Source organism: Scyliorhinus torazame, chromosome 9 (assembly GCF_047496885.1).
Source record: "Scyliorhinus torazame isolate Kashiwa2021f chromosome 9, sScyTor2.1, whole genome shotgun sequence".
Classification (NCBI taxonomy): domain Eukaryota; kingdom Metazoa; phylum Chordata; class Chondrichthyes; order Carcharhiniformes; family Scyliorhinidae; genus Scyliorhinus; species Scyliorhinus torazame.
In genome coordinates this window covers 183665231-183690264 of record NC_092715.1, presented here as the reverse complement: position 1 = coordinate 183690264, position 25034 = coordinate 183665231, and the positions used below count along the sequence as shown (strand labels likewise).

Below are 25034 nucleotides of genomic sequence, written 5' to 3'. Positions count from 1 at the left end.
GACATTTTGCGCAGCTGAATACGTATATCATTTTCATTTATTTGCATTTAAAATGGTGGGCGTGCTACAGATAGCTGTTCAAGTCCCTAGTTTTATTTTCACTTGCCATCATGATCACAGCATATTACATGCATTAAGAAGTATAGCTACCAGTTATACATATTCTTAAACTAACACATCTAATCATGACAATATAAACTGGATAACTATGTATTATAATCCTTTGGCTATGCCCAGTTAGGGATAGTAATTAGTGGATGGAGTATCTACTTCGAGTTCTTGTTACTACATTCAAGTATTTTCCTTTTCATATTCTATTTGGTGAACGATAACTACATATTATTTACGAGGATGAGTTCAATGTTCTAGAATCTGCAGAATCAGACCTTTCACCATAGTCCTCCTCTGTATAAATGGGTTGTTTAGTAACCATCGAACAGCCCTCATCAGCAATTGAAAGCCTGGGATCATTGGTAGGATGAGAGGATAGCACTGGGGAACTGCGAAAGATGCCAGCTGAGGTGTTTGGGAAAGGGGTGAGATACTGGGATCTGAGCTGGTACTGCTGCTGGAGTGTCATGGTGTTCCATAAAGCAACATCATTTGTTATAAACGGATTTCCCTGGTTTCTACTCAGGCTGTTCCTCAGGACCAGTGGGTAGCGAGGAGGCTGAGGAAATGGGTGTTGTAATGGCATGGCCAGCGGGCCTGACATGACATTGCCAGGATCACTGGAGAATCTCAAGGAATCTGGGACCCTGAAGGCTGATCCAACAGACCACTTAGAGGAGGCAACGGGGTAGGAGCCAAAAGCATGTTCAAAAAATGTCTGTCCATTAGAAGATACAGAGAGGACATCCGGGGTTTCTGCGGGTCTATCGGAAGCCAAAGCAGAGCGACTTGACAGAAGAATTTCAATGGCACCAACAAGGTCACCCCCACAACCTTTCAAAATCAGCTCAAGGACTGTAGCTTTGTGATTTGGGAATATCTTCTTCAGCACTTCAATTGGAGGTCTGTTACCTTTTAAAGAGAAAGGAATTGACACAGTTCCAGCTAGACCCTCCATCAGTAATTGGTTTTGGTCCAGATTCGATTTGGAGCTTTCTGGTGCTGTTTCTAAGCCATTGTCACTCTTCTCAACTGGAAACCGTTCTTCATCAATCACGGCCATTTCGGGGCTTTCAGCTGTGTAGCAATTCTTGCCTTTGGCCAGGTCTGGTGAATTTGTTTGTCCTGACTCTTTGTCACTGTATGATTCCACTGTCTCATCGCCAACCTGGCTGTCTAAACGTTCCTCACTTGTGTCTAAGGAATAAAAGAGAGAAAGATGAACCTGATGATAAACAGTTTCAGGATTCTATCAGAATTCTAAGCTTAATAATGAACCTTGTGGTCTGTCTAGTACTAAAGCATGAAATTGTCAAGAAAGCACAAGCTTAAAATAGTCATAGTATGCTGAGCTAGTCTGATTGTTTTAGAATATTCTCAATAATTATAGGTTGTTTAAATAAATCTTTATTTTACTCCTCTGAGCTTTTTTTATCAGCAAGACATATATTTTTGTAAGAATATTACATGCTGGGTGTTAAGATACATATCTATTTATGTGTACTGACATATTTACTTAGAAGCTTTGGAATTAATGAAAATACTTTGGTGATTTCAAGGATAGAACAGAGGAAATTATCCCACATGGTGTACATTGATTCCATTTGGGCCCTGAATCGAGATCAAGCACTTCATACATGCAGGGAAAGAGAAAAAAAAAGGCAGGAAGAGATTTCTCCCCCCCCCCCCCATGAGTTTGCCCCTCCTGTTTTTAAAATTATGCTTTATAATTTCTCAGCTTTTTGCCAAGGGTAGCTATATTATTTTGCATTGTTGCCCAAAATGAACATTGTGCATCCAAATACATACTTGTATCTATTATATAAGAGAAAAATCACATTATGAGCAGAAATATACTGATACTACTAAAGTAGCACTGTATGGGACCACGAGCAGTTTACTGCTACAGGCACCCTCCGTTTAGTAAGGAAGCAAATAATGTAATTCATAGCTTCTCTGCGGTATCAAATTCTAAAAGTGGATTCATTCCCAGCATTATCCGGAGCCCCCATGGCTCTGCTTTTTTTTTCTCCTTTCGAAATATGACCTGACATTTACAACTAGCAAAAAAAAAGCACAACTTTTAATATCGCAATACAACACTTTATCATACAAAATCAATGGGCAGGAAAAGACCAGCTGGTCCAACTTGCCTACCCCACACAACAACAATATAGCATCAAAATTCCCCACCACGTTTACCTGCCAGCTCAAATAGCCAGCTGCCCACTATCAGTCGCGCCATCTATAGAATAAGTTTTCAAAAACTCAAAAGGCCAATCGAAGGGGAAAAAAAGCTAGGAAATTCCTCACCAACCCCCTCAGGTGATGAAAACGAGTCTAGCGGGCCACATTGACCATTTTATTGAGGGATTTTTGAACTTGTTAAGGGACTGTTGCATCTATTTATGCTTTGAAATACTGTATCAAACAATCAGATCACACTTCCATGCAGCTACCACCAGGCGGGATTAGGTTGAGATAGCATGCTATTAGTCAAAATTAGAAGCAAATTTTCCTTTCTTCATTTCTTGTTCATTTTCTAATTCCATCAATGCATTTTTCATTAAATTAAGCCAATTTTTGAATACACTATTCATTAAGATAATCTAGTGCTTCAAATTGCCCAGTCATTCCAGCGGAAATCCACCATTAATTCATTTGGAGTCCTCCAGGTATCCTCAAACTCAACCGAAACCTGTTCCTCCAGTTTATGTCTTAATGCTTAATAGACACACGAACATATGAATTAGGATGAGGATTAGGCCACTCAACTCCTCTCGAACCTGCTCTACCATTCAATAAGATCATGGTTGATCTGATTGTAATCTCAACTCCACGTACCCACACAATGACATCTGTCAAATATTTTGCCCACTTAACCTGTCTCTATCCTTTTGTAGCCTACTTGAGTCCTCCTCACATTTTACTTTCCCACCTATCTTTGTGTCACAGTATGGTCTCCTCCACCTTCCCATCAAAGCCATCAATGTAAAAGGGCGGAGGTTGTGTGAAGGAAAGGGGGGAGGTTGCAGATCCTGCTGAGTTGAGTGTTCCCACATTTTGGTCCCCAGGCTGTTTAGCACAAGGCTAAATCGCTGGCTTTGAAAGCAGACCAAGGCAGTCCAGCAGCACGGTTCAATTCCCGTACCAGCCTCCCCGAACAGGCACCGGAATGTGGCGACTAGGGGCTTTTCACAGTAACTTCATTTGAAGCCTACTTGTGACAATAAGCGATTTTCATTTCATTTCAGTTAGGACACAATTCAGCATTAATCATGTTTCATCAGCCATATCTGATCAATACGAGGTGAAATGGGACTAATTTAAAAATGAGTAGGGACTGAATTTTTTTTAGCCAATGAATGTTTCTCACCCTCCACCCACTGAGCAGATCACCCTTTGCTTGCATTTCTACAGTCTTCAGTGGGAGGTGGGTTGGGGAGGATGTTAGCCAAATCATCAGCCCCTACCCTTGACTATTTAATTTTTTTTTACGAACAGTAGTGGAATCCCACAGCAGCTAACATTCTTATTTAACATGTTTGTGGTTTATCTGGGTCCTGACGGTTAGTGAGGAAATGTATAAACCAAACGATGCTGTTCTTAGCTTTGGAGCAAGAGAGCAAAAATTTGAAGATCTTGTATCTTTCGAGTACAACTCCCCCATCTGGAATACTGTAATTATTCTGAATACATAATCATAAGAAAACTTTCCCTTGAAAGGACACAGAGGCAAGAAAGACAAACTTAAAATATGAGAAAATGTTAAGGAATTTTTGTTTATTTCATTTGAAGCAGTGAAAACTGCGGGTGATCGTACTGAGCTTTTCAGCAGGATTCTCCCTTCTGGGGACTAAGTCCCTACGCCGGCGAGAGAACCAGCGCCAGCCACTCCAGCGTCAACAGTCCCCGAAAGTGCGGACTTCACACAGTGCAGAGTGACCTCATTCACACTCCACCCTGTATGCTTCATCCGATGCCGGTGCTTATGTAGTTACATTGTTTACCTTGTGTTGCCTATTATGTATTTTCTTTTATTCCCTTTTCTTCCCATGTACTTAATGATGTGTTGAGTTGCTCGCAGAAAAATACTTTAAACTGTACCTCGGTACATGTGACAATAAACAAATCCAATCCAATTCTCCGCACTAGGTGGACACCGGAATGGTTGGTGGCCCTCCAACTGGCACCAAAGAGCCGGCATGATCTCGCACATGCGCGGAACCGCCGGCATGGTTCCACACATGCGCAGACCGGCCGGTGTATTTTGTCTCTTCTCCGCGCCGGCCATGGCAGAGCCATACAGGGGCCGGCGCGGAAGAGGAAGACCTCCATGGAACAGGCCCGCCCGCAGATCGGTGGGCCCCGATCGCGGGCCAGGCCACCATGGGTCCCCGCCCCCCCAAGGACCGTCCCCGCCGACTTACCTGCCAGGTCCCACCGGTACGTGAGCTGAGTGATTCATGTCAGCAGGACAGGCAAAAAAAGACGGCCGCTCAGCCCATTGGGGCCCAGAGAATTGCCAGGGGGGCTGCTACCAAAGAAAAACGGCGCCGGAAAATATGGCAGCCGGCTTCGGGGTGGCAGGGTGGGATTCGCGCTGCCCTCCGGCGATTCTCTGACCCGGCGGGGGGTCGGAGAATCCCGCCATTTAGGTTTTCAAAGTGAATTGACAAAATTCATCCAGTAAATCTCCCTCTTCTCTTCCCACAATGATGTCTCCGCACTAACTTTGGATGAGCATCTTGTCATGATAATGTCGCTTTAAGAAATGTTTAGCTACTCATGTTACTGCAGTGATGTCAGAGTGTGGATGAAGCTCTGGTTCTGCTTTTTAGTTTCACTTTGAGAAAAGCTTGGGTTTGTCTGTCTTTTTGGTTTCGTTTTGCAGTGTGTTGCAGCTGTAGTCAGGCAAAGCAGCTGTATTGTTGGCCTCTCTGCCATGAAGGACTATCTCTTGATCATTTGGTGAATTCAGAAGAATTATAAATGTTTTCAGTAGTGACTGTAAACTCTGATGTGCTTATGTTTAAAGGTTTGTTAAGTTTTCTGGGTGTTAAAAGAACAGCATACAGATTACTTAGTGTTGTATTCTTTGGGGGGTGTATTTGATTTACTGGTTGCTAAGATATTCACTGTATGTTTTAAAAAGGTTAACTTGAGTTCATAGAATAAACATTGTTTTGCTTTAAAAAATAACTTTTCCATTTCTGAAGTACCACACTTGTGGAGTGGGCCGTGTGCTCCCCATATCACAATCTATTAAAAGTTCAGGTGAATTCCATGATACACTTTGGGATTCTATAAACCCTGACCCATAACAATCTACTTCCTGACAGTGTCCATTTTCCACCAGTGATCCTGTGGCTTCTCTGAATGCCAAGTGGCAGCACGGTAGCACAGTGGTTCGCATTGTGGCTTCACAGTGCCAGGGTCCCAGGTTCGATTCCCGGCTGGGTCACTGCCTGTGTGGAGTCTGCATGTTCTCCCCGTGTCTGCATGGGTTTCCTCCGGGTGCTCTGGTTTCCTACCACTAGGCCCAAAAAGCATACTGTTATGTAATTTGGACATTCTGAATTCTCCCTCTACCCAAACAGGCACTGGAATGTGGCGACTGGGGACTTTTCACAGTAACTTCATTACAATGTAAGCCTACTTGTGACAATAAAGGTTAATATTATTATTAAATTAGGGCAGCTAATTCTGTGGCTGCATGCCCTCTAGGTACAAATAACTCACAGACAAAGGAAGCAATCGCCCTGTCAACATGGGCAAGATTCAAACCAAACCTCCAGAGATGAAAACCTTGTATTGAACCATTCAAAACCTGGGGCCTAATAGTATTAGGGTTAAGGAGTCCCTTCCCTTTAAAGATTCCTCCTTGGCAGAATGCTCCCCATGCTCCCCCCTTCCCCCCCCCCCCCCCCCCCCTGATCCACAAGGAATCTTTGGAACTCCTCTGCCTCCCTGACTGTGATCATCAGGAATTTTCAAACCCTTCACTTGCCTTACCAGTAACAACTTCAGCTTGCAGCTGCCCGATTTTCAATTCCCAGGCTTTGGCCTCCACATCATCGACACCAGCACCAGAACACAAATTAGCAACTGGTGCTGGAGGTCAAATTTGCCCCAGCCTCATGCTGGCGCCATTATGTATATGTCCACTGCACTCCAGTCACATTGTGAGAAGGAAGTTGTGCTTATTTTCATGGTGCACTCTCACTGTAGGTTAAAATTGATGCTTAAACAAACACTGCAAGATTAGTTTTGGGCGAACTAAAAATTAGTTCAAACCCATGTGTAATATAAATGCACCCTTAAACAGCCAGAATATTTCTACGCCAATATACAAACTTTCTGTTCCCACACTGCAGCTCTTACAAACATTCAGCAGTTTGTCACGTAATTTTCAATTTTGAAGTGTAGCTTGGGTCTTGGTTGAATACAAGTGAGCAGGGGCAGCACATATACTGCAGCTATTGGTTTGAAACCAAAAGCTACATTTCACCAGCATGCAGGATATTTCTTTACATTGCTGGCTGGAGATTTAACTGTTCTGTTTGTGTGAATGCCCTGCACATAGTTTCCCAAAAGCCAGGATTGGAATTGTTTATAATAATAATCTTTATTATTGTCACAAGTAGGCTTATATTAACACTGGAATGAATTTACTGTGAAGATGATATGGAAGAAAGTATCCCTGCTTCCTAAAACATTTCTGTTAAGGTCAGATTGTTCCAAGATTGTTTCCAAGATGTCCAGATTATCCAATGGTATCCTTTTGCTATTAACTGAGGGAGTGCTACAATGTCAGAGGTGCCATCTTTCAGATGAGGCAGTAAACCAAAGCTTCTTCTGCCCTCTCAGGTGAATGTAAAATATCCTAAGGCACTAATTTTAAGATGAACTGGGGAGTTATCTCTGCTGTCCTGATATTTATTCCCCAATCAACATCACAAACAAAACAAATGATCTGGTAATTATCACATTGCTCCCACTTTTGTGGGAGCTTGCTGTTCATTTTCTATATTACAACTGTGACTATACTTCAAGAGCAATTTCTTGGGTGTAAAGAGCTTTTGGATGTCTTGTTAGTGTCCATGCAATTTGATGCTCCCCTCGCACCCCACCCCCTTAATGGCCACTTGAAGGTCTTTTCTCACCCAGTCTCAGCTTTCAGGCTGTCAGCCGCCAGATATCTCAGGGTGGGAAACAGAAAAAGTTAACATTCTCAATCTCAGATGGGTAGTTAGGGGCTACCACTATCAGGAACCCCCTTCTAATCAGGGATGCCCTCCCCTCAAGGGGTAAATAGCTCCGGACCTCCTCCCTCACCTCCCCCCGTAGCTCTTGCCCAGCAAGGGCGAGATCAAGATTGCACCGAGCCTCATGTGTCCCGTACATATCGCAAAGTGTTTTGCCTGGCGTGAAGGCTGATTTTGACCTCTCCCGGGATTCAACCACCATGTCCCAATGCCAAGTCAGGCACAACAAGGTCTTGGAATCGTGCCCCTCATTTGGCACAAATGGGCAAAATTCGGCCACCACGTTGCACCCGGCACAGATCCGGGTTCAACAGGTTAATCCTGCAAGAGCCCCAAATCGGGCTCCGCACCGGACCGATCACGTCACCCGACTCGCTTCACCCAGCATGGTCTGAATCACAGCCTCACTGAGCATGATCCAGAGCAGCATATTTAAATGTGTCATTAAGCACATTTAAATACCCAGATACTGCTTTTACACAGCACCTGGGAGTCAACGAGCCTGCAAGACCTTGATTGGGCCTTGTTTAGTGATAGTTTCCACAAACATGGACCAGGTGTGATGGAACCTTGGGGGTGGGGGGGGGGGGGGGGCTCTTGGTGGTCATGGACAGGGAAGGATTGTGCCGTGGCACTCCCCCCCAGCACATGGGCACCTTGGCACTGCCAGCCTAGCACTCTAGTTGTGTTCCTGTGCTACTGCCAGGATGCCAGACTGGAAGTGTCAAAGTGCCTGTGTGCCACATTGGCACTGTCAGGGGTTGGGCCTGGGGGGGAGGGGGGGATGCTTGCCCATGAGAGGGGAGGGTGCCAGGGGCTACAGAAAGGTTGGTGGCTGAGGGAGGGTTCTTAAAGAGGGAGGGGGCTGAAAACGGGGGGTCAAAAAGCTTGCCAGTGTAGGAAAGAGCAAAGTGTGCCCACGACAGAGAGAAACTCCCCAAGGCTCAAAAGTAGCGAGGCACATCTTGGCGCTGCAGCCATCAAGAACACCCTGCCAAACACGCCTGAAAGTGGAATTTGTTTTATGTTTGCTGAATCGCGCAAGTGTGATGTGGCCAGTGGGTTTCAATTCCTCAAATTAACCCACACAGACTTGAATTGTTCTGGTTATAAATCCTAGATCTGCTTCTTAAATGTTTTCACTTTGGTCAGACATTGAAAGTGCTGACATTTCCAAATTCTTTCTCCAAGATTCTCTTGTCCAATCCAATCCCATTCATTGTGTATATATGGGAGATTTTGACCAACGTGCTCCAACATGGGTCTGAATTTCTCTTGGATTCTCCTGATTTCCCACTATACGTTTATCAGAAACTCACCAGACCCCTGGAGGGATGACAATTTTTAGCCATTTGTGCTATTTCCCTGGGGATTACGCTAATCTTCCTCTAAAATTATAGTGGAAGATCGGGAGAATTCAAATGCAAATTCCAAACATACTTTGTGAATTTACAATTGTGTTTGTCTGCTCAGTTGCATTGACAAACTTAGTCTTCTGCTGAATACTGCACACCCTGTGCTGATGCCTTTAATAATGTAACAAGTTTATATTTAAGCTCAATGATCATGAATGCAGAATAGGAATAAGAGATTTCTAAGCACTGACCAGGAGCTCCAGCCAACATCTTTCTAGACTAACATTTTCTCCAGTACTCTTATTTTGAACTAATTTCCAGTTCCATAAACTACACTGGATCCTTTTGGTTTTCGTTTACTTTGAAGAATTCTGTAATCGAAGAACTGTATAGCAGAGAGTTCCACCATGTGCTGCATTTGTAATACATTCTAAATAATCAAGGAAGTTTATCAGCCAGTCTACTTCCACTTCCAAATCTGCACTGCAATTATAATAAAAACTACATGTTACAATTACTTATATTCTGCTGGTATGAAAGTCAGGTAAAACATAATAGTTGTCGTGACGAACATCACACTGTACCTACATCTTTGACAAATACCACTTTCCGACAGTAAAGAACAATGCTGTAAAGAAGGGCAAATCAAATGAGTTTTATTCATTAAATAGAAACAGTAAATGCATTTCTGGATCATGCGACTACCTAGGTGGTAGGGCGCAAACCAGGTCGACCTTGGTCTTTCCTCGTCTAGCAATTCCTATGCATTTAATAAAATCCACTGTGTCTGTAATGTACATTGAACCTGATCTAAACTGTTGTCAACTTTGAGTGTCATGTCAATGATCAATTTTCTTCATCCTAGCCAGTTAGGTTTTTAAATCTTTGAGTTTTTCCCTTTTATTGTAGAATTGGAATTTAGCAATCATATTTTGCAAGTTATTTTTTCTAAGTCAATGTACCCCCCATCCTATTCTACTGAGAAACTCCCCTGGCAATACAGTGACAATGACAGTTACTCACTTGTTCCACTCCACATCCCTAAAAGTCAAATTATCACATATTTAAAAAGTCAAAAATTTCCCCCTTATCTTGGCTTCACAACTTCCCCTTTGCTTAAACAGCATGAAGCATCCCTTCAGGCCTTTAGGTATTCTGTTCTCCTGTTGCAAATTCCCTTCATACTTTGCAACTCACCCAGTTAATTCTCTAATTCAAGTAAGTTGATATAATTTCTCATATAGATATATAAATGTCTTAAATGTAATTGACTGTAATTTTCAGTAGTCACATCATGGTGTTGACTACCAGTCTCTGTGGCCATTGTTCAGGGACTCTTATGTAGTTCTAGTCCCACTTGTATGAATATAGGAAGTGCATCTCAGCAATGCCTTCTGTTTGCCTGCCCCATCGCCACTGAAATCACACAAGGATCTATTCTGAACACCCTCTTCTACCTAATATCCTGCCTCATGGTAACATCATCCAGGAACGGGGACCAGCTTACATATGTATGCTAATGATATCCTGTTCCACTTGACTGAACCAAATGACTACCTCAATATTATCAGCCTGTTTGTCTAATATCAAGCCTTGGAGTCACAAATTCAATCTAATCAACAGCAAGGAAGACTGAAGTACCTATCTTCACCCTCACCCTTCTATTATTATGATCTCGATCTCCCACCCCAGCTACTTTCTCAGCAGAACCAGGTCAGTTGCAGCTGTTGCATCCTGACCAACCCTGAATTGAGCCTTAAACTATGCTTTGTATCAATAATTATCAGTCGAAATTTCAGACTTATAGGAAAGACTGAAGCATTTGTAGAATTTACTATGGGAGAAAGAAATATTTTTTACAAATGATTTTAATCAATGAAGGTAGCTCTTTCTCATTCTCAAAGCTTTGTTCCAATAATACAGAGAATTTCAAAACAGCATGCCTTTTGCTATTGGGTCACGTCTGGAAAACTTTAGAGGGCTTCTAAGGTACTGGAAGCACCAGCTCTGGCAGATATATATGATATTCCTCACAGACAGTGAGGGGTTAAAAAGTTATCACAAGGAAGCTGGAGACATGGCAAATTTGGTAATGGGAAAAGTGTTTGCTTTAGGGAAAAGACAGGTGTTGGTCAAGTTAGCAGGAGTGATAGCTTAGAACCAATTAGTTAAGTAGGTATGTTTCCATTGAAATAAACCTGTACATGTCAAAATGACTTGTTGGGAGCTAAGATGTAAATCGGTTGCAGTAGAAGGGATGTTTAAGGAGTCTTCAGAAAAGACTGTATCATAAGAGGAAATTTGTGTTAAAACTGCAGCAATGGAATAAGTGCAGCATTCCTACAGAACCTACTAGAAAGGGGAACATGACTCAGGATCATCATAGAAATTCTTCTTTGAATACTGCCAATGTGAGGCCGGTTGCTGAGTAATAGATGTGAGTTCATTTAACATCATCATCAAAAACTTGCATTTAAACAGCAGCTCTAAACATTCCAAACTATTTATCAATATACATCAATACAGGGACAAAAGGGCACCCAGATTATAAGATCACAAGAGTGACAAAGTGGTTAGCATTGCTGCCTCAGCCCCAGGGAACCGGGTTCAATTACAGCCTTGGGTTATTGTCAGTATGGGGTTTGTCTATATGGAACTTGCACGTTCTCCATGTGTCTGTGTGGGTTTTCTCCAGGTGCTCCGTTTTCCACCCACAGTTCAAAGACATGCAGGTTGAATGGATTGGCCACCCTAAATTGCCCCTCAGTATCCAAAGGTGTGCAGGTTAACTGGAGTAATGGGGATAGGGGGCCTAGGTAGGGTGCTCTTTCAGAGGGTTGGTGCAGATGTGATGGGCCAAATGGCCTTGACTGTAGGGATTCTATGGATATCAATTCCACTTGAGCCAGCGTTGCTATCTTCTAATCTGTATTACTGCAAATGGTTTCTGTACTTTACCTCCCAGATGATATGTTTGACAATGTAAAGTTATCTTTGGGGAACTGCAAGAGGGGAAATATACCATAAATGGCAAAACTCTTAGGAATATAGAAAGTCAGAGAGATCTGGGCATACAGGTCCACAGATCTTTGAAAGTGGCAACACAAGTGACAGCGTAGTTAAGAACGCATATGGGATGCTTGCCTTCATTGGATGGGACAGTGAGTACAAAAACTGGCAAGTCATGCTACAGTTGGATATAGCCTTGGTAAGGCTGCACTTGGAATATTGCACACAATTCTGGTCGCCACACTACCAGAAGAATGTGGAGACTTTGGAGAGGGTGCAGAGGAGGTTTATCAGGATGTTGCCTGGTCTGGAAGGGGTTAGCTATGTGGAGAGGCTGAATAGACTTGGACTGTTTTCATTAAAATGCCAGAGGTTGAGGGGTGACCTGATAGAAGTCTACAAGATTATGAGAGGCATGGATAAAGTGGATCGGCAGACACTCTTTCCCAGGGTGGAGGAGTCAGTCACCAGAGGGCATAGGTTTAAGGTCCATGGGGCAAAGTTTAGAAGAGATGTGCGAGGCAGGTTTTTTACACAGAGGGTGTGAGCACCTGGAATGCATTGCCTGGGGAAGTTGTGGAAGCAGATACATTAACAGCGTTCAAAAGGCATCTCGACAAATACATGGATAGGATGGGTATAGAGGGATGCGGCACAAGGAAGTGCTGAGGATTTTGGCCAAGGGTGGTATCATGACCGATACAGGCTTGGAAGGCCGAAGGGCCTGTTCCTGTGCTGTATTGTTCTTTGTTCTTTAAGACAGCTTATCCCATCTCCATTGACTTGCACTTGCTCCCCATCACCCATCATTTTGCCCAGGCGTAAACTCTTTCCCATAATTACTGACTCAATGTCTCTCCCTGGCCATGCTCCCAAATTGAATCAGACCATGACTTGCACATGAAATGATGTGTCTATAACCAAGATTCCTTACAGCCACCTCTACAATATTGAGTTGAAACAACATATGATTCATCTGAGGCTTGATAGTAGATACACTACTTATTTTTACTTATTATAGTTTGTGAAATAATTGTGTAATGAAGAAAGGTTTTAATTTGTTTCCCCAATGGATGGTCGTTGGTGCATTAAATGCTGTAGTAAAGTTGTGCTGCAGCCATCTGTTTTAGCCAATGAGTTCCAATCATTCCCCAGCTATTTGCGAGGATTGGCTGCTTTTGGTTAAATTGACTCTGAGCATTATTCCCTGGCACCATAACGAATTCTGATCATCTGTAATATGTGTTGAAATAGAATGCAAATTTTAAATCCTTATCTTCAGCGATAACTGTTCATAAACTTGCCACACACTATCACCACAATCTCAAAACCTACACCCCCTCTCAAATCTTCATCTATATTCCAATCCCATCCTCTGTACACCTATCCTAATTTTCCTCATCACTAGTCTTCAGCCATCCCCATCTACTTTTGGGTTACTTGCAATTAAATATAATGGAAAACTATTGGGCTGGATTTTAATGGTCTTGGGGCGACAAAGCAGCAGGAAGTCTAACACTACTGTTAAAGGGAGACGCTGAGAAGATGTTTCTTCTAGTCACAGTGGGAGAATCTAGAACTAGAGGTCAGTTTCAAAATTAGTTAAGACGGAGATGAGGAGGAATTTCTTCTTTCAGAATTTGGGCAGCACGGACGGTGGCACTGCTGTCTCACAGCACGAGGGGCCTGGGTTCCATTCTGGCCTTGGTGACTGGCTGTGTGGGGTTTGTACGTTCTCCCGGTTTTGCATGGTTTCCTCCGGGTGCTCCCACAGCCCAAAGGTATGAGGGTTCAGTAGATTAGCCATGCTAAATTGCACCTCGATGTGCAGTTTATGCTATGGGGTTATGGGGATAGGGTGGAGTGGACGGGGAAGTTTAAATGGGTGGATCATTCAAAAAGGTCAGTGCAGACTCAATGGACTGAATAGCCACCTCCTGCACTGCAGGGATTCTATGATTCTATGAATGTCATTAATCTTTGGCATTATCTTGCCCAGAGAGCAGTGTCATTGAATAGATTCTAGGCGGCGTTAGACAGGCTTTCGATCTACAAGGGAGCCAAGGGTTATGGGGGACAGGCAGGCAAATGAGTTCTGGCCACAATTCAATCAACCTTGATCTTATTGAATGGCGACGCAAGCCTTCTCCCAAATGGCCTTCTCCCATTCTCATTTCTTTTGGTCTTTTGAAAAAAAAAGGAGGGTGAAGTTTTTTAAAATATGCTATTGGTCATGGGGAGTCAGAAGAGAAAGAGATCTTCTTGGATATCTATTTCAAATAGCGTGAGATGACTTTATTTGGAGAGATAATAAAAATAATTTATTGAGCAGGAAACATGTAAGAAATTAAGAGAAATAACCTCATAAAAGGCAAATACTACTGCAGAAGGGGGAAACAGTTTGTTGGGTGCAAGGAAAGAAAGAAAACCTGTTGCGAGGAAGGGGGCTACCACTAGCTTTACTTGAAGAGTGACTGCACACTGAACTTAGGAAGGGGGCTACCACCAGCTTTACTAGAAGAGTGGCTGCACACTGAACTTAGCAGAGCTTATTTATTAACAGTGCATCTTCAACTTTTGATGAGCAATGCCATGGGAGATTCATCAATGTATTACAACCAAGCCATTGGTTTGTATTGGATGTTACATGTCACCTTTGATACATTGTACATTGGATTCTGAGCTTTTGATGGAATAGGTTTCAGAAAACTTCAAACCAATGGCTATAAAGAATAATGGTTACGAACACAACATAGATCTTGAGTAATTAATGGTCATTGGGATGATCCACTTTTGTTTCTGTTGTCACAAGTAGGCTTACATTAGCACTGCAATGAAGTCACTGTGAAAAGCCCCTAGTCGCCACATTCTAGCGCCTGTTCGGTACACAGAGGGAGTATTCAGAATGTCCAAATTACCTAACAGCACGTCTTTCGGGACTTGTGGGAGGAAACCGGAGCACCCGGAGGAAACCCACGCAGACATGAGGAGAGCGTGCAGATCCGCTCAGACAGAGACCTAAGCCGGGAATCGAACCTGGGACCCTGGAGCTGTGAAGCAACTGTGCTAACCACTGTGCTGCCGTGCTAAAAGGAGACTGGTATTAAAATGTAGCACTAATTAATAACTACTAGCACCAACCCTTGAATCTGAATTTAGAATATAACATTAGAAAAATGAATTTTATCTGCCGTTAATAGTTCTTGTCCAATTAATCTGATTAACAGAATTTAATAAACCACCTCCCAATTTATATAAATATGTTGGTTCATGGAGATTTTATCTCCGCCCTGATAACTTATTGGGTCTCTTCTCATAGTCTTAGAATAGAACAACAAGGTGTTAAGTGAATAATCCTATTGGGCAATATGCTGTCATGGAAGACACTGTTGGCCAAGAAGGGTAGTGCTCTATGTACCGTTATCACATTTGGGTACATTAACATTATTTTCTTTCAAATTAACCAATATGAGTGGTCTTGGGAACACCCTTGGTCAGATCATATGATCCAGTCATGCCTTTGTTGTCTGAGTGGCTCCTCTGACTTTAGACAATGGATACTCATGAGAAATCATAATAATCAACGTTATGAACCGCAGTTTCAACCTATGTGAATATGTTTTAAAGTCTAATGTGAAAATTCTTGGAAAATTCCTTCATGGCTTAAATTTACAAATCTTTTTTTTTCAAACAAATAATGGCCCTTGCTTTCGGAAACAAGAAGTTCGTAAAATGAAACGTTTTTTTTTAAATAGAGAAAGTTTGTTGAAGTGTACATTCAATAAACTGATGAAAATGGTATGGGAATGTTCACGTTCTCCCGCCAGGATCAAAGCAGTGGGCGCAGAGCACACATATTCATTTCATTTTTATTTCTCTCTGTGATTTTACACTTTGGAGGAACATTCGGGTTGCCTTCGTGGGAATCGTGGTTGAAACTGAAACCTTTCACACATTTCTTCTTCTCTAAAACTCATTATGTTTCTTACAATTCGTTTTCTAATGTAACACAATTTCGTCACTTGACTGTTTGATTTACACCGCCCGTTTTTAACCCTTACTCTTGGTTTTCAGTTCGGGAATTGCGTTACAATCCTGTTGCTTGTTTTAACATTTCTCTGCATCAGACTTGGTGAAAAATATTTATGGAGTTTTTTTGTCATTTGCCAGCTCTGCCGTGAATGTTCCTTGTTTGGTAATTCCGTGTCGGGTCTAGTTTTACAATACATCTAGCCCAATTGCCTTAACCTCAAAATGGAAAGTCGTTTTAAATATAAAACATTCATTTGCAGGACAAGCTTATCAATAGCACCAATACTGGAAATCAGAAATAGCAACAGAACAGGCTCGAAACGAAGATTATCCTGACGGAGAGATGATGATCGGTTTCAAGTGGGTTTCCGTCAATTTCAATTTGCCTTTAGTGGTGTTATCACAGAAGTACAGAAGTCAGGCGGCAATTGTGTTTAACGCGATAAGCTTGTTACGTTTAGAGCGGTATTTAAATAGATTGTGAGCTACAACTTCAGATGAAGCATATTGTAAATGGTATCAAACATGTCTCTGTACAGTCACGCTGTTTAGAAAAGGTCAAAGCAGCTTTATGCCACTGTTCGGTTTTAAAAGTCAGCTCAGGCGGACAAATCTCCGAGTGAATTGTTTTGGCGCCTTCGCTTGATTCCCGTGTCCAAGGGAGAGAGGGTTTAGCTCCTCCTATAATTTTGCAAAATGTAAATGCGAGATGGAAGAAAGAAGGGGGAAAAAAGATCCTTGAAAACAAAATGGGTGATGTTTGGTTAGGACAGAGGGAGACTGGGATACTAACCCACAGAGGAGTTTGGTCATACTTAGAGGTAGGAAATCTGAAGAATATGGGATTATTCCGACCATCTCTTCAACAACGGGAAGATGACCCCCTTTAAATTTAAATAAAGAGTTTCTGGGAACAATAATCCCCCTGACCTTGAATTTCCGTGGAGAAATGCAACATTTGCGAATCAATGTACAAAATGTCAGTACCCTTATGATTGATGAGGATTTACTCTCACTTCTCTCCTAGAATGCTGTTAGGAGAACTGCTGACTGGATACCAGCGCGCCGTACATCAATGCGGATATGATTGTATTTCCAAAGAACTCGCCTGTTGCTTGGTAACATTTCAGTGTTGGTTGACCTTTTCTGAAGAAGTTATTGTTGTCCCATTTCGATTGGATTTTCTTTAGAATGATTGCTGTAATTTGTTAAGTCTCGCGTTTAAAGCGCGATTATTAATCATCTGTACAAAATCCAATACTGTGCCATTGGCCGCATCTATTTTCACACCGAGGTGCTAAAGTCTGCCAGCTGTAATTGCGGCAATGTTTCTTTTGAAAATAAAGTGCTTTTTGGAACCATCAATAAATCCTCCACTGCAACAGCTAGTGCCAGACCATAATCAATTTACACATCTTTCTTTCTGTATCTGCAAATCAATTTTAAACTTCGAAATAAAATAAAGGGCGCTGCATAATCGCAAGCCAACATTGTGTAGCAGCTTCGAAGAATGTTTGGCCTAACGAATTAAATTGTATTGTTACAAATCTCTCTCTCCTCTGGGCCCTGGGAACATAATTTAATGAAGAAATGCCATTTTTTTGTTTTCTTCGTGAAACTGGCTCCTTTCTAATTATGGATATCACGAGAACAAGGAAACAAAGGTGCCGAAACAGCACTTGTCCGGGCCAAGGTATGCACATACACACACACATGGCACCAGATTACATTATTGACTGTTGTACTGGTTAGGGTTCCGCATTTGTTAATATCGTCCCCAAATAAACAGATGGTCGAAGGTGTTTGAACTTGGTTACGATGCAAATGTAAATTTGCAAAACATAATGCAGCATCTGAGTATCAGCTGCTATCCATTGGCTTGTGTCTTTAAAATAGTGCAGTTTAAATCACCACCGTTCCATGTAGTGTGTGAAATTGTAATATTAATTTGTTGGTTCTGAGTATAACGAATTCAGACATTAGCAAATTGTATTTTCCGAATCTCACAACAATTGTATCCCCCTCCCCCAGTTTCCGTTCTCGATTCCGTGCCGCCCAGAAAGAATTCACATTGCTGCAAACCCCGATTCACCTTGTAACCAGGCTTTTGGTTAGTATTTCTTCAATACAACACAAGGGGCGAATGAACTCAGAAGGTTAATTTTATCATTGCTTTTGGTAATAGGTCACAGTGAAGGCTGCCAGCTCTTCTCTCTTTATTCAGTATTTATATGAAAGCAAGGTGAAACAGAGATATTTCAAACCAGTGCGTCCGGGCCTGCCTCACAAGTACTAGTATATAACTAATGATCTCCAGGAACCACCCTTTAATGAGGTGAATCCGACCTGCAGAATTCTTCGTTAACCGACTCTCTTTCTTGACTGTTCACAGGGCCTTGCCTGAAACCAGAGGGACCCATTCCAACTCCTTAATGGATTGCTGCAGATTTAACATTGGTTAAAAAAAAACACTGTCGTCAATGTTTTACCTGACCTAGCTAAGAAAACCATCACAACAAAGAACTAATAATTAAATGAGTTAAGCGGATACACCTTGGGGAAAGGTGGATTCATCCAACCCCCTCATTAAACTGGTAAATCACCTACACCACCTATACCACACCGAACCATTCCAACTTTACAGCAATCGTCATTTTCTCTAGCCGAACGAAATATTTCAGCAATCTGGTTTGAAGATGTTTGGATAACCGCAACAAAATTAAACAGCAAAAGATCCAACAACGGATCCATATGACCGCCGCAGCAAAACACATTTTGAATCGTATTGAAGTTCAACTTTTATTCAGTCAGTTATGGTTTTCTTGTTAATATACATCTCGCTTGTATTGAAAATATGTCTCCCCAACCAAACCGCACTGGAGCTAAACAGCGACAATATATTCCCAGTAGCAGCAGCAGCTATCTGGATGTGGAATGCATTTACTGGAAATATAGCCAGGTCTCTGCGAGAGAGAACAGTTCCATATAGCGATAAAGGAATGTGGTTATGTAATGTTCTGCTTAGTAGAGGTGGTTAGAGCAGCAGTCTCGCTTTGAAAAACCATTAAAATGATTTTTAAAGAATTATGGTGAATGAGAACCCGATTTGGGTCTGCAGACTTCCCGTTACTCGATTTGATCTAACAGTGAGTGTAGATACATTGGGGAACTGGCCCAATAACCTGCACCCAGCTGAAATGAACAACCGTTTGAAGTGAGCATTTGTACAACAAATGAATATGTTTGATGCACAGATACACGCCCAGTAAAGTAGGGTAACGTGATGGCCAATTTCTACACAGCAAGGTTCCCACACCGCTATAGTTGATCCGATATTGCGGGGGCAAATATTTCTCAAGACACCTGGGGAAGCTGTTTTAATTTAGCTTTCTTTATCCGTCACAGTTTATAGTTACGGCATCATCGATATGCACTGAGCAGCTTTTTAAATATTAGTTATCATTGGACCAACATTCATAACTAGATTTCTTAATTATTCTTCGTATTCTTCGTCCTTAAACATCACCTTTACAACTAATTCAGTATTAAATGTCATAACTTGTCATGAAACTCGGGCAGTATTGTTAGTGCACCCTCCCCGTTCGCTCCGTACATCCACTTGAATGGTACAGCGGTTTGCAGAAAGACTACTTTCAAAGTCCTTCTGCAGTTATGCTTTATTTGTATCGAGGTTAACATTAGATTTACCATTTACGATCAGGTCCGGTCTAAACGTGCAGCAACCGGTATTGCTATTGGAGTGACCGGCACACCGCCTCCGGTCTTGTTAAACTATTTGAAAAGGTGTCAGGGCTCCAGGTTTATACTAACTTGACCAGCTCTGTGTTTGTGCCAACCTGGTACTTAGGTCAGCCTCTGCTCTGCATTAGTACCCGTGATGTTATTCTAACCCACTCTGAGCTTTAAATTAAGCAGATGCTTTATTGATTGGAGTTGCTGTGTCGGATGTTTTCGAACACTTGAACATTTCAGGACCCGGCTCAGCTCCAGTTAGCACAGCCTCGCCTTCTCGCTATCACGGCGGTCACGGAAACCAAGTTCATACACGACCGAGTGCAAAGTCCTTGACCGTGCCGGGCCCCCTGCCCCTTGTTTGCACTGTACACACGGCTCTTCCGATAGGAACCAGCAAGCGGCACAAGTCTTGGACATTTTCCTATCCGCGTGCTTCATTTACAGAAAACCCCCGTTTACCTGATATCGTCCTAATGTCGATCCCTTAAACGCATTTGTTTTGTAAGTAACGAACTTTAAAACGATCTATTCGCAAAACAACCTAACCTCATACATGTCGATTGATTGGCATGGTTAGATTTTGGGGAGTTTCACTGGGGATGGATTATTTCCTGGGTTCCAGTTGAAAAGGTCACGGTTCTCTCTCTCTCTCTCTCTCCCCCCCCCTTCCTGGAGAGCTGGCCGAAGTTGAATCATTTGGAGCATCAGTTATTGTCTGGCATGAAGTTTGCACAGACTATAGAGGTGCATGAGTTTGCAACCAAACTTCAGCGCCGGTTTAGAAACACCCCTCACTTTCCGGAAGAGATGAGAGAACAGGAGGTGGTTAAATGCCCCTTTAGCCTCTTCTCCAAAGAATTTCAATCAACAATAGTGCATTAAAATATCTCACTTTGTTTCCATCCAAACTCAAAACTTTCATTCTGCTCGTGAAACATGCAGGCGGATTTCTCGCTTTAAAAAAAAAATCTTTAACATAAATAAAATAGTTCCTGATTTACATATATATTTATCCCACTTCCAACGCATGTAATCCGGCACCGCTGCTATTTCCCTGCTCCCTGTCGAATGGGCCTGGCAATGCCCTTTTTCAGGTTACTTATTTAGCCCTGGTGCAGCATTTGGGACCATTCAAAAAATTAAACAGCAAAGTGATGTCCAATCGGCAACCGGGTTAACCACACCTCACTTGGCATCGAAGATTTTCTGACAATACAAAGGAAAATGAATTCGGGTGAAATCTGCTGGGGAGTTATATATTGAAAGGCTGTGATATATTATTTTTTTATATTGAAAGGGCCCTTAATTATTATCCAAAAACGTAGAGATGTTATTTAAAAAGAAACTCTCCACCAAAAAAAATCCTTCAGCAGGAACTGTGTATCACACGAGTTCTTATTTATAAAATAAAACAGTTCTTCCCGCAGATTAGAAGCTGACAGTCAATGAGGATGGCCGCGAGCAATCTCGGCGCCGGTATAACACAGGACTAGACCCAGATAAATACCCCCCCCCCCCCCCGCCACACACACACACACACACACTGTAATTCCAGAAATGAACGGAATGAGAGTTTGAAATAAAGCGTTGCGCTTTGTCTTTTTTTAAATCCACCTGATCATCTTCGGTTTGAAAAGATCACCTCTACCTTTCATAGCTTTACTACTTGGGGGAAGTTCAGCTCAGCACTTCGGACTGAATCACCGTTTACACACTTGTGCCTCTGTCAGTCTACACAAATATACACTGGAGGGGTTTGCAATCATATCTACCTCCTGATGAGCAACACAGCTTAACCTGTTGAGAATATAGCAAACCCGTTCATGGTTAGATCGCATCTCTATGTTTAGAATAGAGAATGCTTAATTTATTGCAATAAATCCTTTGATTTAAAAAGTTAAACATGTTAAGTCGGAGGAGGCACACACAGGCTGTGTTGATATAACCAGCGAAAGGTTTTGTTCCTTGCCCAATGGTTTCCATCTATTCTGCCAGTTTAACAAGTCACAGTGTGTTTATTCTGTGAACCCTGTCAGCGACGCCTCCTATCACTTTAAGAATTAAAAACATTCTTTAGTAAATATATGTCAATCAGGAGAAGGAATTAAAGCAAGTTGTATTGGGCACACAGGTCGAATCTACCCTCAGTCTGTGTTTCCTGCACGTTAGTTCCTAAAGCTCTTTCCAGATCGCACATTGAAACCCACTCCATTTCCACCTCTATTGCAGTCCAGGCTCTCTCTCCCCTCTCTCCTGCCCTGGGATTGAGCAAATCCCCTCCATTTCCACCTCTATTGCAGTCCAGGCTCCCTCTCCCCTCCTGCCCTGGGATTGAGCAAATCCCCTCCATTTCCACCTCTATTGCAGTCCAGGCTCTCTCTCCCCTGCCCTGGGATTGAGCAAATCCCCTCCATTTCCACCTCTATTGCAGTCCAGGCTCTCTCCCCTCATGCCCTGGGATTGAGCAAATCCCCTCCATTCCACCTCTATTGCAGTCCAGGCTCTCTCTCCCCTGCCCTGGGATTGAGCAAATCCCCTCCATTCCACCTCTATTGCAGTCCAGGATCTCTCTCCCCTCTTCCCTGCCCTGGGATATGAGCCGGAGTGGACATTTGATAGGAGTGAACTAAATGAGAGTTTAAACAATAGCACAGCTCGCGTTGTGAAGCCGATTTGGTGAGGGTGAGGATGGAGCTTTATCCTTCTTACCAGGCCTGGCTTGCAGCGCGCTGTCCGGCTGCTCCTGCTGCCAGCCTTTAGCTGCAGGCTGGCGGCACTGGGCGGGGGCAGCAGCGGCTGCTATCCCCTGCACGGCTCGGATACTGTCGGGGATCAGGCTGCCCATGCACTCGTTGGCCTGCTGCCGCCGGAGGGCCACCTGGGCGGCCATCACCCGCTGCCTCTCGATGATCAGGATGCACTTCTCGCAGGTACAGTCTTTGAAGCGGCAGTAGCGCTTATGCCCTTTGAGCCAGGACAGGACACCGTGGTTCCGGCAGCGGGCGCACTTGGGGGTCCTTTGGAGAGGGGGTCGAGGCTGGGACACCGGGCCAGCCATGTACATGTAGGGCGATCCGTACGCGTTCATCTCTCACATGGACAGGGGCTCAGAGATGCTGGGGGTGGATTCTAAGCAGCAAACTTGTCTGGAGAGAGGATCCAGCTTGGGGGGGGGGGGTGGGGGGGGTTCAGGCAAACTCACAACTCCATCGAGAAGAGTGAACGGCGGAGACCGTGGCCACGGTGATTTTTGGAGAGGGGCGAGCAGGGTTGGTTCGGTGCTGTGGTCCCCGCGTCCAGGCGCTCACATCAGCAGGAAGGGATCTTGCACACTGACTCAATCGATGGAAGTGTGAGCGGGGAGTTGGCTCTCCACTTGCAGCAGAGACACACAGCAAGGAGTCGCCGGCACTGAGGACAGACCCACTGTACACCGATCAGTGCCACATACAGGCAGGAGATTGCAGCTGGAAAATGTGCAGCCGACTTGCAGGGTCCTTGCAGACAGCTTGTTGCATGCCCCACCTCTGTCATTGCCGGCCCGCGGACAAGATGCTCTCCTCTGGAAAGGTCAGCAGTAACAACTGGGCGAGAAGGCGCCCTTTCCTCGCTCCCTCTCACAATGCAGCACAGAGCTGGAGAATCAATCCATCACCGAGGCCCAGCCCTGCCTCCCACAGCACCCACTCAGTCTGACAAGGTGCTCCTCTCTCTGCCCAGCTCACACAGGCTGCTCTTCAACCTGGGGCACCGCTCCCAATCTCAAACCCCTGTCCCTCCGCTTGGGAACACAGCGGGGGCCACACTGAGCGCTGCCTCTCACCTCAAACACAAGTGTGGCATGTCAGTGACTGGAGGAATCCAGGGGCCGCGCTTGCAGTCATTGCCAGCGACCACCCCTAATTGGTTAAACATTTAACAAGAATCCCAGTTTCAACACAAGCTAGGGGCGCAAATGATGTGTTGGCCTGCGTCAGGTATTCTGATCAATTGGCTGCTCCCAGTGTATGGCCTGTACAAACCAGCAATAAACTGCGGATGCTGCAAATCAGAAATAAGATAGAAAATACTGGAAATAGTCAGCAGTTCAGGCGGCAGCTGGAGGGAGAGAAGGAAGAGTTATCGTTTCAGGTCAAATGACCTTCCCAGGGCGCACACATGCCCTTCGCTTCGTTTTGTGCAGGTTAAGCTAACATTTCTAGAATTAATGTTCAGTTTAACATGAACTTCAATTCCAAAATGTTTGCGCAATTTCACTCACAAATCCCTGCAAAATGCAGGGTTTTCTTGAATGTTACCGAATGAAAACCCTCTCCCCTATGAATTCTTACCAAATAGAGCAAGAGTGATAATACAATATTTTAAATGTGCCAAACATGAAGTACTATCGAAATCATTTGTCATTCAGCATTCTCCCAGACAGTGCAATGAAAGTATTCAGTGGTGGGGCGTTCTGAAGAAGTTATATTGGACTCGAAACGTTAACTTTCTCTCTCCACAGCTGCTGGCAGACTTGCTGAGTTTTTGCGGAACTCTCTGTTTTTTATTCTATATTATACATTATATAAGCTGCCTGTCCTCCGATATCCCTGGTATGAGCCCAACGGTCCCTACTCTACTGTTTCAACGCGGGAATTACATTGCCCAGAATCGGAGAATAATACAACACTGAAGGAGGCCATTCATCCCAACGTTCATGTGCTGGCCCTGTGATCCAGCTAACAAATTAGCCCTATTCCCTTGCCTTTTCCCCATAGCATCATCATTAACTCCACCTGCAAGTATTTATACAGCTCTCTTTTAATAATAATCTTTATTAGTGCCACAAGTCGGCTTACATTAACACTGCAATGAAGTTGAAAAATGAAATGAAATTAAAGGAAAATTGCTTATTGTCACAAGTAGGCTTCAAATGAAGTTACTGTGAAAAGCCCCTAGTCGCCACATTCCGGCGCCTGTTTGGGGAGGCTGGTACGGGAATTGAACCAGCGCTGCTGGCCTGCCATGGTCTGCTTTAAAAGCCAGCTATTTAGCCCTGTGCTAAACCAGCCCCTAGTTACTGTGAAAATCCCCGGTTGCCACATTCCGGCACCTGTTCAGTACACAGAGGGAGAATTCAGAATGTCCAAATTACCAAACAGCACGTCTTTTGGGATTTGTGGGAGGAAACCGTAGCACTCGGAGGAAACCCACGCAGACGTTGGGAGAACAGACTCCGCACAGTCAGTGATCCAAGCCAGGAATCGAACATGGTTCCTTAATGCACTGAAGCAACGGTGCTAATCACTGTGCTACCATGTCACCCTAAATGTTACCAGTGAATCTGCTTCCATCACACTTTTAGGCAGTGCATTCCAGGCCACAACTGGCTGCATAAAAATGTCACCTCTTGTTCTTTCGCCATCACCTTAAAATTCTGTCTTCTGGTTAGCAACACTTTTGAATTCAGTTCCTCCTTGTTGAATCGTAGAATTCCTACAGTGCAGAAGGAGGCCATTTGGCC

General features: G+C 43.5%; 1 protein-coding gene across 1 annotated transcript; it reads right to left on the bottom strand.

Moving 5' to 3' along the window:
- On the bottom strand, positions 1-22712 carry dmrt3a (doublesex and mab-3 related transcription factor 3a). Its single transcript, XM_072516876.1, has 2 exons — positions 22241-22712; positions 1-1308 (listed from the first exon to the last, which is right to left on the bottom strand). The coding sequence occupies exons 1-2, from the start codon at positions 22617-22619 to the stop codon at positions 344-346; spliced, it is 1344 nt and encodes a 447-aa protein (XP_072372977.1). The 5' UTR covers positions 22620-22712; the 3' UTR covers positions 1-343.
- Positions 22713-25034: the final 2322 nt, after the last annotated feature.

What these genes read in the sequence shown, in the direction of transcription:
- dmrt3a (XM_072516876.1), bottom strand. Translation starts at nt 22,619, where the DNA reads ATGAACGCGTACGGATCGCCCTACATGTACATGGCTGGCCCGGTGTCC. An exon ending in CGCGCTGCAAGCCAGGCCTG is followed by an intron (nt 1,309 to 22,240) that starts GTAAGAAGGATA and finishes TTTATTCCTTAG; the next exon opens with ACACAAGTGAGGAACGTTTA.